The 20,284-nt window shown below is 44.8% G+C and overlaps 1 protein-coding gene across 1 annotated transcript; it reads left to right on the forward strand.

Annotated features, from left to right (window-relative positions):
* The first annotated feature begins 4,411 nt into the window (after positions 1–4,411).
* Positions 4,412–7,547, forward strand: FGF4 (fibroblast growth factor 4). The gene is made up of 3 exons (XM_063333723.1): positions 4,412–4,715; positions 5,524–5,627; positions 7,371–7,547. The coding sequence occupies exons 1-3, from the start codon at positions 4,412–4,414 to the stop codon at positions 7,545–7,547; spliced, it is 585 nt and encodes a 194-aa protein (XP_063189793.1).
* The last annotated feature ends 12,737 nt before the right edge of the window (positions 7,548–20,284 follow it).

The following is a 20,284-nucleotide window of genomic DNA, read 5'->3' on the forward strand; positions in this document are numbered from 1 at the left end:
ACACTACAACATCACTCGAGATAATAAGGTTTTGATCATGGCAAGACGCTCACAACAGCAAACAGCCCAGGCACACAGAGATCAAATAGACCAGCTGCAAACAGAGAAGAAAAAAAAAAAAAAAAGGAGGAGTGCATATGACTCGCTCGCTCGTGTGTGGGTATGCGTGTTATGCAGGCAGCGGAGGCCTGGATGGCGAAGGTCTCCCAGCGACCCCGGCCATTCGGGGCTTGGGCCCCCAGCACCGCGCTGCATTCCAGCCTGCCTCCTCTCCCGGGACCGCTGCCCCTGCTCACACAGAGAGGCAGCCAGACGTGAACGTGAGAAAGCTTTCTCAGGCGAGTCCCTTCTGCAGATCGCCGGGTAGTTGTCTTCCAAAATAATCATAATTAAAAGGGGCGTGCGCAAAGGGGGAGCTGAGGTACGGGCTTGCTTTTTTACCATGTCTTCATAGCATGCAAACATGGTGAAAGGTATTTTTTCCGAACAATATACTTCTCCATGCCCCTTCCAGTCCACTCCCCATCCTTCCAGATCAAAGGGTCTCAGTACAATATTTGCCTTCAACAGAAAAGCTCATGAGTAATATCTTTCAGGGCCATTTACATCTATTTACTGGGGTTAATAAATATGTAAATTGATTTTTAAATTGTGGACCTAGACCCCTTTAGAGATACCAACACAGAGCCAAGTTCGGAGGACTGCTGCGCCAGTGCAATTGCAGAATAATTTCCATAAAAGTTTTAAAGGTATTCCAGATACCTTCTTCTTTTCCCTATTTCCTTCAGAATACATGACATGGCGCTTGAACCTGGGCGTGGACCTGAATTCTGTGAATCCTTTCTTCTTTTTTATACTTTAAGCCCAGAGGAATTTGGAAAGCAGAGCTGCCTGAACTGTGACATCCCCATATGCTTCTTAGGGAACAGAGCCAATACGAAGATGAAGACGTTTTACCTGTTTTAATATCTAAATCATTGCTGTGAAAGGGTGTGTGACACAAGGCGTAGGGGGCACAGAGTAGTGGAGCATGGCACGATATGGAAGATTCAGAAGAATTAATAACGGGATGATCTGGAAACACACAGGTCCCCTTCGCTGCGCGAAAGCTGGTGGCATGTTGGAGGGTCGGTTCCTGGCTCTGCCCTGGAGATGACACAGTTTCCTTGGCGTCCATAGGGAATATGCTGCTTTATGGTTTCCTGTGACAATAATTTCCAGCTGACAATGTCTGTGTTGCAGCAAAAAGACCCTGAACATCAGCAGTTTCCACCTGTCATTTACACCTGGTGCAGACTGGAAATGCTGCAGTTCTGCTTTGCTTTCATCCCTGTGGTTTTTTCACAGATACAAACAACTTAGTGATCGAAGGGCTTTGAAGTACCAGGACTAACGTTTCATAGATAGACTGTACACAAGCTGGCACACACGAATATATAAAATTTGAAAGTAAACCCAAACCTCATAGTTTCATTCTTGGCTGAAAATTGGTTGCTTTTCCTCTCGGAAAGGTTCATTTGAAGCCTTTATGGAAAGAGTGTCATTTAATTCTGTAACAAGTTTAAGAAAGAACTTGTAGAAGCATCTTTTATTAATCAGTGATAGTGTGACAACATAATTTGATGTTCTGGGTGCTCTGTGTCATCATTTAGGACCTGATTTAGATTTAGATTAGACATTAGGAAGAAATTGTTTGCTGTGAGTGTGGTGAGCCCCTGGCCCAGGTTGCCCAGAGAAGCTGTGGCTGCCCCATCCCTGGAGGGGTTCAAGGCCAGGTTGGACGGGGCTTGGAGCAGCCTGGTCTGGTGGGAGGTGTCCCTGCCCAGGGCAGGGGGTGGCACTGGGTGGGCTTTAAGGTCTCTTCCAACCCAAACCATTCGATGATTCTATGATCTTGCAAACATATGGACTCAGACCCTGATCGTGCGTTTTCGGCCCCATTTCCATACATCTCAAAAGGATGAAGGTACCACGGCCCGCTGGGTCTCCAGTGCACATCTCTGACTTCAAGTTCTAACGTTCACAGGGCTAAGGCCTCAGAGTTCATGCTTTTTTGGGTCAGGGATGATCGCTGTCAGTGGCAGTGAGACGGAGCAACCCTGGCCCTGACCCATCGGCGGTGGGTGTGGGACCATACTTCTGCTGCAGCAGGGAAGCTGCCGGGTCAGTGTATTGGCAGAAGCACCACTCCTTGGCCTTATCCTTCAGAAGGTAAATAAACTTAATCCCAAATTCATCCTCTGATGTTTGCTAACAGCAAATAATTCAGATTTTGAAGTGAGATGGGATCATGCTGTTCTAAGGCCCCTGGGGAAGGCCGAGGTGTCCAGCGCGGCCCCTGCAGAGCAGGGCAGTCTCCAACCCCACGAGCAGCTGGCCTTTGCCTGCTGCACAGCCCTTTCATCCAGAACTGATCCACCGGACTTGACGGGTGTAAGAGGGGTCTGGATGGACCTGATGCAAACAGAAATGTAGTAAATGTCTGTGCTTTTGACCTTAATGGATTTACCGGCTTGTAAACCTCCACAGAGAAAAATCTAAATTCTCCTGCCTTTAAACGCACACACAGAAATTAACTTGTTTGACAAAACTACACCCAGGTGTCTTTTACCTCTATAGCACTAGACTGCAATCACCCACAAAGCAGCAGCAGTCCCTTTTCTGTCCTGAGAGGTGTGGTAGGAGAAAGACACACACACACACACACTGTGTATATGCACCTCACAAGAAGAAATAAAAGCACATCATCTAAGTTTGCTTAGGTTTAGCGAAGGTCAGAGATTTTCGCACCTAGGTGAGCTGTCATCTGGCTTGGGGCAATTCTCTTTTCTCTCGCATCCTTTGCTGGAACAGCAGGAGAGCTTTACTGGCGTGAACGACTAAACTGTCCTCAGGCTATAAAGGACTTGAGTCACAAACCACTTCCCCCACCACACACACACACACTTTCGTATTAATTCAGGACCTTCCAAAATTGTCCTCATGTCTCCTCACCTGTTGGTTCTGAAAACCCGTTGAGGACCAAGGCTTAAGTTAAGGGAGGGTGACAAAACATATGGGATTTGCTCTAAACAAAGTAATTCTGGACTGATGGGGTGAAAACTTCTATTTTTAAATACTGAGCTTCGTTTTCATGAACTTAAATGAAATAATTACCTGCATCAGTAAGATACTACAGCAACATCTAAGTAAGTGCATGTGCAGCAAAGATGAGAAAATAATCATGCCATTAAAAAGCACAGCAACACTTGCATGAATGGGCAGCCTCTAAAGCTCAGGAATAAACTCATGTCACTACAGCCCCTCTCAGCACAGTGACCAAGAGGGAGCTCCATGCCTCTTGTACTCCAGAGCAACGTTGTGCTTTCTGGTTTCTTAAAGGGATATTTAGAATCAAAGACATTATCACAACTTCTGAGAGCATGCTGCCTCTTTAAATGTTTTTATCTTTATTAAAGCCTTGGCCCTTTGTTAATTATTTTTTTTTGCAAGTTCTTTCATTTTTCATCTCTTAAACCTCCCATGCAACAACTATTTTGGCTTTTAATGAAGGGAATTTTTCTGCATCCAGCAAACTGTAAACCATGTCGCTTGGAAACAGCAAAAGCCGAAATTCCACAGATTTCCACAAAGTCATACATTGTGTTGGGTGGAAAGTGTGCTGAGCGTTCTTTGATTTTTGTGTCCTGCATTAGCATTTGTAAGCACTTACGAAAGAGAAAAAGAAGAGAAAAAAGAAAGAAAGAAAGAAAGAAAGAAAGAAAGAAAGAAAGAAAGAAAGAAAGAAAGAGAAAAAAAGAAGGAAAAGAAAGGAAAGAAAAGAATGAAGAGAGTGAGAAGGAAGCTGCTGTGATGAACGCAAAATATGACCTTTTCTTTTTAAAAGTTTGTGCTGTCCCTCTTGTTTAGCACCAGTGCTGCTCACCCTTTCCCTTCAAGACGCTTCGGAGTTGTTAAGCATCTAGGGGTGATAATTTGACTTTCAGCTAAACCGGAGGGCTGCAGCAGACAGCAGTAGGTGGTGATGTAATAGGTACCAACGCACATGGATATATAAATATCGTGGCTAGGACTAAAGCGCTATGGCTGAGCAGCTATAGAAGAAGATCAGCACTTCAGACAAGACTCCTGGAGTTGAGATCAAGTTCAGAAGCTCTTGCTCCCGGGATTTCCTCTCCATGCAGCCAGCCCAGGGAAACCGCAGATCCTCGGGGGACTGAGCGCGGGGCTCCCTCCCTCCTCCACCAACCCCCCCGCCTCGTTTTTTGGGTGGTGTTTTTTTTTTGTTTTGCTTTTGTTGGTTTTCTTTTTTTCTCCCCTCCTTTGACCTCAGTATAAAGTGGGAGCTGGGGGGCGAGCGTATTTTCGGAGCGACCGGCCGCCGGCCCGTGGCTACGCGCCCCTAACCGGGATGCCTCTCCCCGCCGCGCTGCTGCCGGCTCTGCTCCTAGGGCTACTGTGGCCGGGGGCGGTCCGCGGCCGGTCGCCCCCGGGTCGCCTCCCCGCCGGGCCCCGCCAGCGCCGTTGGGACGCGACTCTCTTCGCCCGCTCTGTCGCTCGCCTCCCGGCCGAACGCCGCGACGCCGCCCGCGACGGCGACTACCTCCTGGGCATCAAACGGTTGCGGCGCCTCTACTGCAACGTGGGCATCGGTTTCCACATCCAGGTCCTGCCCGACGGCCGCATCGACGGGATTCACAGCGAGAATCGATACAGTAAGCCGGCGGCGACCCCCGCGGTAGGGCAGGTGAGCCGCTCCGCGCCCGCGGAACCACCCCTCAGGGAGGTTCCGCGGGCGCGGAGCCGCTCATCTGCCCCGGAGAGCGGTATGCGCCGAAGGGAGGGTGGGTGCATGGCAGACCTCGAACTCCCCGAAAAAGTCCGTTCGCCCGCGGCACCGCTGTGCCGCCCGCCTCGGCTCCCGCGAGAGCGGCGGGTGCCCGGGGTAGCGGGGCGGCGGCGGAGCCCATCGGGCGCTCCGGCGGAGCTCAGCGGCGCTGCTCAGAGCCGTGCTGTCCCCTTGCCGCCAGCAGGCATCAGGTGTCGGGGTTGCCTCAACATCTGGAGGGTACCGCAGCCAGTGAGCCGCTCACTCTGAGCAGGGGCCGGGGAGAGCCCAGCTCTCCCCGAAACTTGAAAAGCATCTGCTGGGGACTTAACCCCGTGGCCCCATGGCTCTGATATCCAACTGAAACAATAAAATCCGGGGGGGGGGGGGGGCATATAAGCTACATGATGACAAATGTTTCATTCGCCCCCAAGCACACTCTGGCTTATTTTAGCCTCGGCTGCACAGGAGGATGCCTGGGGGCGAAGTAAAAATAGATACTTAGCTAAAAGAAGAGAGGTCCCAGCATGGGGCATGGGGCAGCACGTGCAGTGCGAGGCTGGGGTTCTGAGGCCACCCACAGCAGTGCTGGGGCATGGGGATCCACACCACACTGGGAATGGGAGCCACTGGGTGAGGGCAGCACTGACGCCACACACACCTTTGTCCCCCTGATTCGTGTGTCCCCTCTGTAGGTCTGCTGGAAATCTCCCCCGTGGAAAGAGGAGTGGTGAGCATATTTGGAGTTAGAAGTGGACTCTTCGTGGCCATGAATAGCAAAGGCAAACTCTATGGATCTGTAAGTAGCCACCAATTGTGTGCCTGGGGAGGGGACTATGGTCAGCTGGAGTGAGAGGTCTGCTTGGTGCTAGAAGCTGCCCGAGTCGCATCCTTGCCCCTCCTGAGTCAGGCAACACAGGGCAGCCCTTGCTGCCTTGCCAACAGGAGATGTGCTGCCCACATATGCTCCTTACTGAGCTTTTGAAGTAAACCCCACTCTTTCGCATTATACTTCCTTGGCTCCTCCATAAAAGCTATAGTCACCTAACCATAACCATGGCTACCCATCTTGCCTACCACATAGAGTCGTCATTTGTGTGGCAAGACCTCAAGCTAGCCTCAGTCCATATCCTTCTTGTATTTAATTGCAAACAGCCTTAAGTGGGTATGGCAATCACTGACTCCATCTGTCTGAGTGCACTTGAACTTGTGATCAGCCAGGCCCCCACAAATGATCTTTTATGATGAGATGAATCAGTGCCTGTCACCTACCTAAGGATCACTCTTTGTTAATGCTCTTGATTGGACAGTCTGTTCCCATGACAGTTCAGCATCCTCAAGGTTTGGTCTTGTATTTTTAAGAAAGCAGATCTATTAGGAGACAATACAGATCTTTTTTTTGCATTGAATCTTTGGAAGAGATAAAGGCATCTTATAAAATGCACTTGGGGTGGACAATAAAAGTGCGTGTCTTTGCCCATGTTGAGCTGTCCTCCTACTTTTGAGTTCACCTCTGTGTAAGTTACTGTGATCAGCATCATTTCAAACCCATGTTTCTGGGTCTCCTTCCTTACCCATGGTTTTTCTATTTTACGTTTCTCAAATACACTTTGAAGAAACTTGGGCTGAGGAAGAGCCAAACTATGTCAAAGTTAACTAGGGCATTTTCACATGAAGACACGAAGCATTCAGAATTACTTTCTGGGGCATCAGTCGTGTTACAGAGGATTTTGACATATAAAAGCCACCCAGGCAGAATCAGCCACCAAAGTGCAAGAGCTCCCTTTGCATCATTTCTTATGAAGACGGCTGCTTTGGTGTCCTGGATAAAGTAATTCCCAGAGCAGCGTTCAGCTTGGCAGGCTGAGACCTCTCTTACAAAACCCCAGGCTTTTGCCCAATAATAAGAGACAAGTTCGTTTGTCACTCTCCAGATAACAACACACTTGTAACACCTGTCCCTCTTTGTACTTACTTGCAAATGAAACCTCTTCACTGGAAGCGTGCCTTTTGTCAGCTCTGTTTTCCCGATCCATTAACATAAGCGAACCCAAACCCTTCCTTCGATTTTAAAACCAAAGGAGCAGAAAATACTGTCCAGGCTGAGTGTCTTTAAAATGCCTCTTTCTCCTCAAGCAGCATGAGAAAGTGCTAGCATTCAGATTTTTCTGAAGCCTCTCAGGCAATTTATTGCTGGTAGGACAACGCCTGAGCAATGCGACGAGCCGGGCGGCAGAATTGGGCCTCACCCCACTGCAGCTCGGTTAAATGTGTCCCCCTCCCTCAAGAGTGCAGACGTAGCCACAGGTGTCCTTCCCACCTTTAGGTGTTCATGCCTGGCCTGGACACAGCATCCTTAATGATCTTCTGACTCCTGAGTCCTGTTTGAAGCTTCATTTGGGCAACCACTTCAAAAGATTACTAAGTGGGGGGAGTCAGCTGCACGTTTCCCTGCAGCACACCTTCTACACCTGGTAGCAAGAATATTTCCACACCTGATGTTTAAAATTCCTTCCCTCTTATTCTTCCCTTTTCATTTCAGACCCATTTCAATGACGAGTGCAAATTCAAAGAGATTCTCCTGCCAAACAACTACAATGCTTATGAATCCAGGATTTATCCCGGGATGTACATAGCCCTGAGCAAAAATGGAAGAACAAAGAAAGGCAATAAAGTATCTCCCACAATGACAGTGACGCATTTTCTTCCTAGAATCTGAGACATCTCCTTTCAGACCTACCTCAGCACATGGGAAGACGCAGAACACGTTTGCAGAAAAGAAACATGGTGCACTTTTACTGGAGAGTTTTATGCAAGAGTAGGTGTAAGATATTTAAGTTAATTATTTAAATCTGTATATATTGCCACAGAATTTATTTATGGTTCCGATATTATTTTTTTTTTTTTTAATTTCTGAAAACAAAACAAACCTCCAACCCAAGGTATTTCATTTCATGGTGCAACAGTAGAAGACTTCTGCTTTGTGGTTTATTTAATTGGTTTCTAAATTATCACAGGTGTGCTGCTACTCCGTGTCCTAAGCCAGGTGAAATTCAATTCCTCTATTACGATGTTTTGCACTGTTTGTGTGTTGTACGGGTGTCTATCGTTGTACACGTGCGTGTGTGTGTGTGTGTGTTTGTTTGTTACGGTGGCTTTGTTCTCCTCTGCGTGTTTTCCAACACCCCCCGTGACTCCCAAAGAAGCTCTTGGCCTCCGAGAAGGAGCGGTGGCGGAGGTGCCTGGGTGGGATGCCAGCGCGGAGCCACACACAATGCCTGACCTCCTTTGTGCGGCGCTGCTATTTAATTGGAACAGTATCGATTTACCTCGGTACAGAAAGCGCGGTGCTGAAGAGCTACCCCACAAATCTGTTTTTAGATCTGCCAGTGCTGAACTTTGAACTTTCCTGCAGTCCGTCTTCATAGAGCTGCCAGGCGGTGGAGAGGCTTAAACACCTATATAAACTCAGCAGGATTGGGGTGATTTTTTTTTCTATTTAGATATACAGGAGCATACAACCTTATATTTGAAGCTTATATATTTGATGCAAATGCTTGGCATTAAGCTAAAAAAAAAAAAATGTGTCCACCCCTCCCCCAACGAGCGCACCGTGAAACACGCTATCATGAACGAATTATATTTTATTCAAATCAAATTCCCTTTCACATTTGGAGACTACGTTCATTTTTCAACGTTTGGGAAACTCCATAACACTCATAAGTTTTTAAAAGGCAAAAGCGTTTGCTGGGTCGTAGAAAACACAAGCTCCACAGAGAGAATTGAGATTGATTACAAGGAATTGAGGTTGTTTTGTAATATTTATTAGTTTTGGTGCAGTATTTGGAAGGAGAAATATGCTGCTTTTTTTCTGTCTCATTCCCTGACATTAAGTTGATTCATTTCTACCTCACTAACTCTCAAAGCCAGTCTCCTAAAAAAATCTGCATGGAAGGAAGGTACATGCTTTTCTGCTTGGTCTTACAGTTCTGGAGGAGGGCCTGGGGGAACAATCGTAATCCCAAACGTCTCTTTTTTTCCATATGTAGCCAAAAGTATTCAGGATAGAGTTGGTTGCATCCTATTTGAGCCTTGTCACGTTTGAGCTATCTTTACCCGGTGGTTTACTTTTAGTAAGGATAATCATGGTGAAAATATTTGCAGACAGCTGTCAGGCTGCAGTACCATATCGTCATCAAGTAACCCTATATTTTTCTTTATATATTTTGCAAGTGTAACTCATGTCTCGTGTGATGAAGGAAAAGACAGGTTTGGTGATGGGGGAATCACTAAAAGGATCCATTTGTCCTTTTTCCTTTCTTTATTTACTTTAAAAGATACGTTGTCTTTGGGGCATCAGTATGTTAAGTGGGAATCAGGACTAACCACAACGTTTGGCAACTTTAGAGGATGTTTACAGATCATCTTCCAATCTAAACTAGTTATTTCTGACTACATGCAAATCTGAGTAGCTTTTTTTTTTCTTTTTCCCTTTCTCTTTACATTCCTACACAAAAGCCTTTGTTCCTTTGTAATGGTGTAGACTTGCCTGTATCTTCTACTTACACATGACCTTGAAGACAAAATCTACTCACCAAAGTTCAGTAAGACCAGAGCAGACCAGGACCAGATCTGAAGCCAGCTGCTGTCAAAGCAAAAATAACAATTAATGAAAAGGAAGCCAAATGAAGAGAGAGCGAGCCTAGGAAATGTCATGCCTAAGGATTTTAAATTTTTTTCCTAGAACTGGGGGGATTTCTGTACTTTCTATGTTTTCTATATGTGAGTAATCGTTGTGTAATTATCACCACTACCTCTGACAACCGATGATTTTGTTCCAGATTTCAGATAGCAAAATCAGACCACAAGGTTTTCCTCTGGGAATGGTTCTTCTTTATTACTTTTCACTCCATTAAATCCACAACCGACGGCCTCACACAAGATACACTCGGAGGTAGTTGTTGTAACTTTGAAATATTGTGATAAAACCTCGATAACAATGTTACATGGTATGAGCTTTCACCATTTACCAGAATCTGTCTGTAGTTTTATACAGGTGCTGTTCAAGACTGTGGTGTATGTGCTGTGCACATTTAAATGCATAATAAATGATAAACGTTTACAACGCATGGCACTCCTGTTATTGATTTTAACTCTTTAGAAGGGAACGCATCCCGCAATGAAGGACAAAAATGCTATTTCACTTTCCCAAAGACGGGGGAGTCTTTGCACCTATGCCAGCTACTTCACGAATGACAGCCTGGATTTCTTACTCAGCTAAAGTTCACCCTGCCCAAGTTGGAAATTGTCCAGCAAGGCCCAGCTTCACGGGCTTGGTAACAGATACGCGCGCTTGCATCTGCCAGGCGCTGGTGTTCTGACCGGTATTATGCCTGTGGTTATTAACAACGGCAGCCTTTCACGCAGCATCTAATATTAACGATCAGAGACACAAACCACTTTTGGCATTTTGGAAGTTAACGTTACAAATGAGACCTGATTGCCTTTTTCTTGGCTTTAATGCCTGCTGCTCACGCTCCCTCTGTGAAGTAGGACTATATCGATGCGAGAGATTGCAGGATCACCTGTTTGATTTGAGACACTGTCTCTTTTTACAATTAATGATTATACTCATACAAGCGTATAGAGGTAGGAAGTGCTTTGTAGCACACCTTATGGCAAGATTCTTCTGGACAACTTTTATTTATAAACACTAACACATACGCACTTGTACACACAGGCACACACTATGTCGAATCTCTGTACTTTCAGTTTTACTCGTGGCTCACCCTCTTCCAAGCCTTAGGGAACAATATGTGACGGCAGCAACAACATTCAGGTTTGATCTTACGTACCTTGACGACAAAGGGAGTTTGTCCAGCTAAGGGCCACAGAAAACAGAAAGCCAGGTCACAAGATACAGATTTTTCCACAGTTTTCCATTGAGTGATGCTCTTTTTCCTGTTCCTAGGAAGGGGAAGGCAATAGATGAGCTGGGAATGTCCAGTGCGCTCATTCTGAGCAAGAGCGGTTTCTCTCTCAAGTTGTATAGGCTCTATAAATACGTAGCACAGGTTGGGTTTTTTAACCGGACAAGTATAGCTGCAGCATGTTTAATGCTTCTATGAATAGAGCCATAACAAATAGGCAAGCAGGCGTGTATAATATATTTTTTCATAATTAACTTATTTGTTTACAATGCTCGTGAACAAAGAACAAACGTAAATTTATTACTGACAGGTCTTCCAAAATTGTAACGAAAAATTATGGCCAGGGACAAAAAATTGTTTTAGCCTTGGGGAGACATCCAATTAAAATTTTAAGATCGGAGATAGATCCTAAGACTTGGCTCTTAGGAAGGTGAGATTTCAGAGTAGCTTTGCAGGTTCATAGCACTCAGAGTAATGGTGCTGCAAGTGTGGTCCTACCCACAAGCAAATATAAGAGCCTGTGAAGAGCATCAAGAATGTCAAGAACATCAAGAGCAGCTTGAGATGTCACACAGAACTCTAGAGGAATGTTCCTCCTCTGGCGTCACCTATTTTTTGCTTTATTGCTAAGCCAGATTTCCTCACATTGCCTTTGGAGGTAGTAAAATAAATGCAATAAAGGTGAAAATGAATTTTAAGCCCCGCAAGGAAGGCATGTACATCATGTGTTACTACATTTCTGAGATCACTTAGGGCATTGCCACGCTCCAGGCAAGGACAGTGCTCCTGCCACCCTCAACCAAACATTTCTCTGCACAGAACCACCGAAAACCTTTCCTGAGGGTAGATTAACCCCTTCCATAAGCCAGACATGTTTCCCCCCGTCCAGTGGTGGACCATCCTGTCCTGTAGGAAAACCAGAAGAGGAGCGGTGGAGGCTGGCCCCGTGCCGTGCCCCTGCTCGCCAGGGGAAGGGCAGAGACCAGGCTCCGAGCCCCATCGCTCGTTTGCGGACTTGCATGTTTTAAACGGCCCGTGCTTAACATTTTCTGACTCATCTGTGACATCTACCAAGTTGTCTGTATCTAATCCGTGCTAATAAAAATCAGCATGACAAAACACTGCCTTGGATATAAATAGCCGCGTGTTTCAGAGTGGTCACCCAGTTTATAGTGCCAGATTCGGTTGTTCACACTTTACCACTTGGTTTCCACCACAGTATATTAACTGACCATGCAAGTGGCCAATTAAAGAGAGTCTGTTAAGGGGTGAGGAGTCTTTTGATAAAGGTTAGCAAGTACTTCAGCAAGAAAGTTAAAAGGAATTCCCTGAAACGCTGCAGCTCCCTTTGTATGGCACAAAGTATTGCTGTTTGCCAAGCACGGATGAGAACAGATTTTTTAACATATAAAACCCAGTCTGAAGCTAAAAAAAACCCCAAAACCAACAAAAAAAAATCCCATTTCTTCTTTTGCCGAGTAATCTAAACACAGATGGGATAGTGCATAATTGTAATACCTAGCTGCTTTCGGGCAATGCAACATGCAAAAGGGAGGCTAAGCCCCAGTCGTGATTTATGGACTTCAAACAAGAAATATCACCCTGAACTCTTTGTTTTTAAAATTGATTACTTAAAAAAAAAAAGCTTAATATCATGCCAAGAAATGCCTATAACCAGTCACTTAAGGCAGACAATTCCTTAATGTAAAGCAATAACAATTTCTTATAAGTTTCATTATACATTAAAAAGAAGCCAGTTAGTGCTGTTTATAGAACAGATTGATTGTTTTTTCATTTTTAAGACTATTTATTGGTATTTTAAAATCTATAAAATTCAAACAAATGTTCCTGAAAACCGAGAATGACTGTTTTTTTCCTTTTTTGCAAGCACGTCCAAAAATGCTGCAATCCCTTTTGCAAATGATATTAGAAGATATGGTGTCTTGTCCACGCTAAAAACAAACATAATTTTGATAAATTCTTAGCAAAGTCTCATGCTGCTGATAGACCTGCAGCCTGAATGGTTCTGTGCTGGGAGTGAAGCAAGTAAGTAAAATTAAGACAGTTGCTTAATAGGTTCTCTATATGCTTTCTTACAGAGGCAGAAATTACGTAGTGAATGGAAGGTTTTCAAGAAGAAATTAGTTCGGTGCCACACTAGAATCAGATGTTGGTGTCACCTCTGCCACCGGATGAGCTGTGGTGCCAGCAATGTGGTGCAACAAGTGGTCCAGCCTTTCCTTTCCGCACGCCCAACACCACACCACGAAGTGTGGCGAAGATGGTGAGCACCCGAAACTTAACTCAGCTACAGCTGCGTTGTGGATATAAACGATGCCCTGGGTAACGACAAGCACTATGAAATATCATGCTGGGAAGGTTTCAATCTGGGCAGTTTATGATTCCGCACCTTTTTGACACTAATATCTCTGTGCTTCAGCTCCCCGTTTCCAAGCTGTCATTAAGCAGTGTTCAAAATTAATATATTAAAATTTGTGAGACACACAGACACTGAGTTTGTGAGAGGGCCAGTAAGTTCTACAGCCTGCGACTGAGCAAAATAAAACAAGGAATGGATGCTCATTTAGTCAACACCATCGGTACTGGGCACTGAATGGGGTAGGAGACCTGGCAAAAAAGTTAGTACACGACCAGATTTTAGTTGCATGGGCAGATTTAATTAAGTTTGTCTTAAATTCTGAGTGCTGGATTGACCTTGAGTACCTTCTAGTGTCATTCTGTGTGTGTACATGCAATTACATGTTATTACTAATCATACTATTTTATTGTGGGTAGAAACAGAAATAGTCATTCTGTATGACTGCCCGGGCTGTGTTGGCCTTCGGTGTCGTTCATTCACACTACTTCATATAGGTTAAAGAAAGTGATTTAGTGATGTTTGTACCAATTAACATATTCCAGATTCAAATTGGTTGCTAATCAGGTTACCTCTGAAGTACAAATCAGATCTTTATCAGCTTAAAGGTATTTGGCAAGTGTCAAAGCCACTTGGTAAAACTCTGTGGTTTCTGGGGAGCTACTATTTACATCCTTTTCCATTATCTCCGCAGCCACATCTGTTTGCTTCCAGTGCCTTCAAGAAAAGCGTTTGTAATGCTAGCTGGGGCCAATACGGCTGTTGAATGTCATTGAGGTTAAGGGTGTTTGTGAGAAGAAAGGGAGTACCACCTGCGGGCTGAGCATCCATTAGAGACAGGAGAGACCCCAACCTTGTGGGGATCCTGTTAAAGAAGCTTAGAAGAAATGTCCAGCCGTGCACCTCTGACTGACAGCCACTAGGTAAGCTTGAGGGCTCGTCTGCAAGGAACGTTTTGGAGCTTTTGTTGGATAAACCTCTTTTACAGGTTCTTTCACTTGGCCAGGTGGTAACTGGGTCCCTGCTCTGATCCCTTGTTTGGGGTGGGGATCGCCCCAGGGTGGCTCGCAGCGGCTTGTGCCCAAACAGCACAGCAGGACAAATGACGTCCTCATCACTAAGCAAGGCTGTTCCGGTGCCTCCCCATGCCCATCATCAACACTGAAACCCATCACCACCACAGCCGCTCCCCATCTGCAAGCCTCCTCCCAGCCCTGCACTGGGGCAGCATCCCCAGCCAGGAAAGACCAGGGAGATCCTCATCTCCTCCACCGGGCACCATCCGGGGTGAGGACCACTGCCTTGGCACCTCTCTCCTCTCCCTCCCACCTAACACTAACTATGGATCCATATTACCTGGTGGTGAAAGGGCGCGGTACAGCTCCCCGGTGCTCACCTTCCATGCCGAATCCCACTCTGAAAAACCCTGATGCTACTGCGAGCAGGAGCTCGTCCATGAGGAGTTACACATTAACCCAGACAGTTAGGTTGCTATCTCACCCGTGTGGTCTCGCGCTGGAGCCACAGTGTCTTTTCCTCGGTGCCTTTCCTTCAAATGAGGTTTGAGATAAGCGGGCTGATTTCCCTGGGCACAAGCGTTCCAGCTGGGAGGTTACTGCCGTGCGACGACCTCCAGCCTCCTGCGGTGCTCGCTCCGGGAACGGCCGTGCCCATGCGGCTGGGCAGGTCCAACCTGCCAACAGCCATAACTTTGGCTGCAATTTATTACATCTTTTCCACAACCCCTCAGGAAAATTACCTCAGTTGCTTTTTTCCTTCTTTTTGACCTTCCTCCGCCGAGGCCAGGTGACTGGCACTGCCTTTCCCCAGCAGCCCTGCCCATGCCCGGCTTCCTCCTGGCACGCACCAGGCCACTTCTGTCCAGAAACATCCCACATTCAACCCAGCACCCTTCCTTCTTCCATGTTGTCCCGTTTTGACACCTTTTCCTCTTGTTTTGCCATTTCTCTTTTCCCCTCATACTCCTGCTTTGATTTTCTATTCCCCTTTTCTCACGTTTCTTAGTTGTGTTACCTCCAAGCACCCTCCCTTTCTCTCATGCCTTTTCTACTCTTTCTCTTCCCCTGGGATCTTTTGTTAGATTTTATTCTTGAGACCTTATTAATCATGTTAAGGCCAAAGAGCTTTAACCAAACACGTACCTGGACCTGCCTGCCGTGGCTGGCAGCGATGATGCAAAGTCTGCCAACATGGGAGCAACTCGTGTCTATGTCCGACCCCGTGACTCAGGTTCGCTCCTGCAGATGTTAATATGCATGGACTATCCACTACACTCCTGTCGGGGTGGGTTTATTTTCATAGAATCATAGAAGAGTTTGTGTTGGAAGGGACCTTTAGAGGTTGTCTAGTCCAAAACCCCTTCAATGACCAGGGACATCTTCAACCAGATCAGGTTGCTCAGAGCCCCGTCCAACCTGACCTGGAATGTTTCCAGGGATGGGGCATCTACCACCTCTCTGGGCAACCTGGACCAGTGTTTCATCACCTTCAGTGTAAAAAATTTCTTCCTTATATCTAGTCTGATTCTACCCTTGTTTAGATCTACCCTCTTTCTTACTGCTCTGGTCGGTATCTGCCCTTGGTTTTCATCTGCATTAAGTTCAAGCTCCTTTTCAGGTGTAGCACAGAACTTCTTGCTTGCCTATATTTTATTTTCACCCGTGTATCTCCTTTCCCTCAGTCATTTGCAATGCCTGAGAGTTGCAGAGGTAATCAAACCAGCTTTCAGCGAGCAATGGCCTACCTACAGCGGTGAAGAGTTCAACGCACGCATCCATCTGAAGAGCAAGGTGTATTAGCCACAAACCATCACGGAAGCAGAATTAGACCATCAGGTGTCCATTTACCAGCCTGACAGGCATAAAATACAGGTCCTTTGTGTTCCCTGATACGTTATCAGATGTGATTCATTGGTTCGTATCAGTTTTGGCAATCACAGTGGGGGCAATTCAGCGCAAGGTTTTTTAGCATGCTTAGCATGGTCAAGGAAAAGCACTTATGTATTTATAGAACTATGTAGGTTATAAATATAACTATGATAATCTTATGCCATGCAAAGAGGGTATGTTCTGATGGAATAATCAAAGCAAAGTGTATTTTAAGCAGAAAGATATCTATATAGATGGCCATCTCGTCGCTTTGTGTTGGTGATTGTACTTTAAAGAATTAGAATGCAGAAACACTGCTGAAGTCAGATCTTTAATTGGAAACCTAAGAAGTTACATAGTAAGATAAATTAAAAGTCCTTGACCTCAAAGTTCAGAAATTTAGCGTCTTCCACAAACCTTTCTTCTGGTAATACTAGTCACATCCGAGATAGTAACTTGTTTTAAATTAATTCTTGTTGTTTTTTCTGCTCCTTTAAATATATATATATATAAAACCTTAATTATAGAATAGGTATTCTAGCCATAAAATACCGTTTTTGTTCATGCCTTGGCAAATAAACTCCTGGAGTTAATAATTTGGATTAATGATTAGTAAACAGCAAAGAATGTGACCTCATGGAATCAGGTACTTTATATGATTCTTGCTTAGGCTGTACTAGACTGGAGCTTCTTCAGTAAAAGTCATCATTTTGGAATACAACTTAGTCAAAATATGGAATAAAAGAGTAAATAAAATCACAATGGCTAATGTGTTAAAAGACTACCAAAATACTTCCTGAGGTTAAAAACTGAGACATTTCATTTCAGTCTGGGGCTTCTACACCTTACATTATCAAATAAATATCACAATGGCAATGTTCACATTAGAAATTTACTTCTCCTGGTGACACAAATCTGAGGTTAGAGTTTTGGAAGATGTCGCAGTATGAATTTGCATTTGTTCATTGTTTACAATCCCCAAAAGTTAATTAAGAAAAATATGGAAGCAAATATGCATCTGCTTGCCAATTTGTTCTGGTTCTATTCATAGCAGCATCAAACATGCTGTCCTCTTGGTTCTGCGGAGAGCTCCACCAGCTTTGCAGACATCTACTGGTTTCCTGGGGACACGGTTGGGCACTCACCTCTACGAGTTGCTGCGTTAACAGAATTGCCTTTACACGTGACCAGCAATAAAAATATGCCTTTATGTTGGTGGTTGGAGTGCGCTAAAGGATGTATTCCTGATAAAAGGGAGAAGTGCACGAACTGGCAATCATAAATCCACATTTAAGGCAGAACCAGCACGGGTCCTTCAGATGCTGTGCCAAAGGATCACAAAGAAATACAACAGCCACAGCTTTATGGATGTGTCTATAGATATAAATGTAGGTATACACACTTAAAAACACCTCTGCTAGCTATCAATATCTATACCTTTTTAACCTTTCATGGACATCTGTGAAATTTCACCAGCATGTACAGTTCACAACCTTGTTCAAAACAGCGACACTAGGGGAGAGCCCACTCAATTATTCTGCTGAAGAAAATATTAAAAAACAATCAATGCTAATTCATTTTATAATCGACACAAGCACTTAAAAAATTGAGCTGCTCTAGAAGTCTATTTAATGACACATTGTTTCAGGATATTTCCGTGGCTTTCCCATCTATTTTTCGTGAATAAAATCCACTCATAAGTTAATGGAAATAATCAGAAAGACTAATCTAGTTTTTAATAAACAGAGGGACACAACAACGTTGATAATAAAATGATGTGCAACAAAGAATAGCTTGTGCTAAAAATGTTCCTTTTTTTTTCCTGCTAAGGAGATTACAAGGTTATCATTTGTAAAATAAGCATATTCCCGTTAATTAAATTAAGGACTCGAACTGCATAAGCAAATACCAATCACAGGAGAGAAAGAGAGAGAGGGAGCGGGATGCTGAGTTTCACACGTAATTTGTTTCTGGCTACTTAGCAGGGCTATGACAGACATTCGCTAAGTAGAAAGCAAACATTTTGTATTTAGTTCACCTATCCAGATAACACTTAAAAGCCTCTATTAGCAAAAGCTGCCTCCTTTGGCTGAGTGGATGGTTTGTTGTGAAAAACTTTGACCGTGATGGCTTTAAAAGAGCATTTGCTGCTAATTTAAAGATGTATCAGCACTGACTAAGCAGCAAACATACACTTAAAGTTATATACTTGCTAGTTGCAGTATACTCTGTATTGCAGCCCTGGTTCAGGTCTACTGAAGTGAGTGGGGAAGCTTCTATTGACTTTGGCCAAGCCAAGTCCTAAATCAAATGCTGGAAGGGAAATACACCCAGCGTGTCCCCCCAGAATAATCCATCCGAAACAATCTGCACTCTGCCTCGTGCAGGTACGTGATGAGTGTCTTCCTAGGGTTTGGAAAAGTCTTCCCCACACCGCCTGCCCCCTGAAATGCCAAGGTAAATGGCAGTCCCTGGAAGGGTTTTGCCCCATCCAGCTGTCTCCGAGCTGCATCCCATGCCCCAGGCGAGCTCCATGGCAAAACAAGCCCTACACCCCCGAGGAAGAGGGGAATTCCCTTTTGGGATTCATGGCTGCACACCCCGCTCATGGCCTGTGCCTAAAACTTGCAACTTCAGCTAACTGCATTCAACAAGGAGTCTTGTATTAGGAGGACATTCAAGCAATTTTGCTAAATGTCAGCTCAAAATCGGAGTGGCCCAAACAAAGCGGGAGGAATGCTGTGTCATGGCATGGGCTGCAAACTGGCAGAGCACGCTGAAAATAACAAAGCGATTTCAACTAAAGTTTTGCAGGAATGTGTTCCTGGGGAGGAGAAGGGGAGGGAGGACTGATGGACTCGGATGGGAACTGGCTGTTTGAAAACCTGTCTTGTCTAAGATACAGCACTTTCTTGTTCTCCACTTTAGAAATTAGAGTATAAAATGGGAGATTCCTTCCTTTCTGTGTTTATTTAAAAAAAAAAAATAGTGCAATGGGTGGGCACTGTTATAGTAAAAGCATTATTTACATGGAGGTTTTAGACCAAACTGAGTACCACAGAGAGGTAAGCTGAAGAATTGCTGCTACCCATTTTGCCAGTTTGGTCTAAAAAACTCTATATAAGTAATGCTTTAATTGTGTAAGTGTCCGTCCATTGCATTTTCTTTCAACTTTTCTCCTGGAGTAGATATGACAGGGCAATTAACCACAGGGCATTTACCCGTGTTATTCACCAAAGGGTATTGGAGTTTAAACGAGCTCAGGTACAGACTCACTGAACTGCTAACTGGGATATGAAACTTACTGCTTGCACCAGCCTTAGTATCAGAGGAAGGAAAGACAGCAAACGTGATGCCTACTGTCAAAAGGGCTCAAGGGAAGACCAATAAAATGAGAAATCGGTAAATAATTTGCACTGGACACCTTGATTGAAACGATAACGAAAAATTATTAGCAGCCACGAGGATAAAGATGGAAGAGTCGGCAGGATACCACAAAGATTTTACAGAAGGAAGTTACCCCTCAACTCTGTAGTTTTGGACAAGTCGCCCTGCCCGAGGCTGCCGTGGGGTAAGAGGGATGCCTTGGAACTCCTATTCCCTGAAAATACCAGAGCTGTAATCAGCGGTCATCAAATAAAATGTTACTTCCATTATAAGCTGTTGAGTACAATGATCTAGATTATAACTTTCATTTCACAAAGTCCCTCTAACAAATATTGCCAGAGATGGAAGAATGACTCTATATGGTCCTTTTTATCTTGTCTTTCTGTAGATATCTGTCGCCAACCACTACTGAATTGGCAGGATCCTGGACTAGACTCATCTTTCACCTGGCTCGTTCCAGCCATGCTTATGTCCTTGCAAGCCTGTCCCGACATATTCTTCCAGTTATAACAAAGTATTTGAAGGATGTTAACACCATGGGTTTGGGTTTATCCAGTCCCTAACTCCAATAGCTCAACACGAGACCCAATTAGAAAGCAAGGAAAGTGTGAATTTGGAAAATCCTTGGTCTTACGTCCTAAGTAGCAAATTTTTATGTTTAACGTAACAATCTTAAAGCCCCAAACCTGCTTCTTCATGAGGTAGGTAGCTGGTACGAGGCAGCATGACCAATACAGCACTTGCATGGGGAGTTGTGGTCAACTTGCTAAATCAAACATTATCTCAAATGCAATGACGTGTTTTTGACACGTCTTTCAAAGAGTAACGGTGGTGACTCCTGTTTCAGGGTAAGAACATGCATACTGCTTTTGAG

Source organism: Chroicocephalus ridibundus, chromosome 4, assembly GCF_963924245.1.
Source record: "Chroicocephalus ridibundus chromosome 4, bChrRid1.1, whole genome shotgun sequence".
In the NCBI taxonomy this organism is placed as follows: domain Eukaryota; kingdom Metazoa; phylum Chordata; class Aves; order Charadriiformes; family Laridae; genus Chroicocephalus; species Chroicocephalus ridibundus.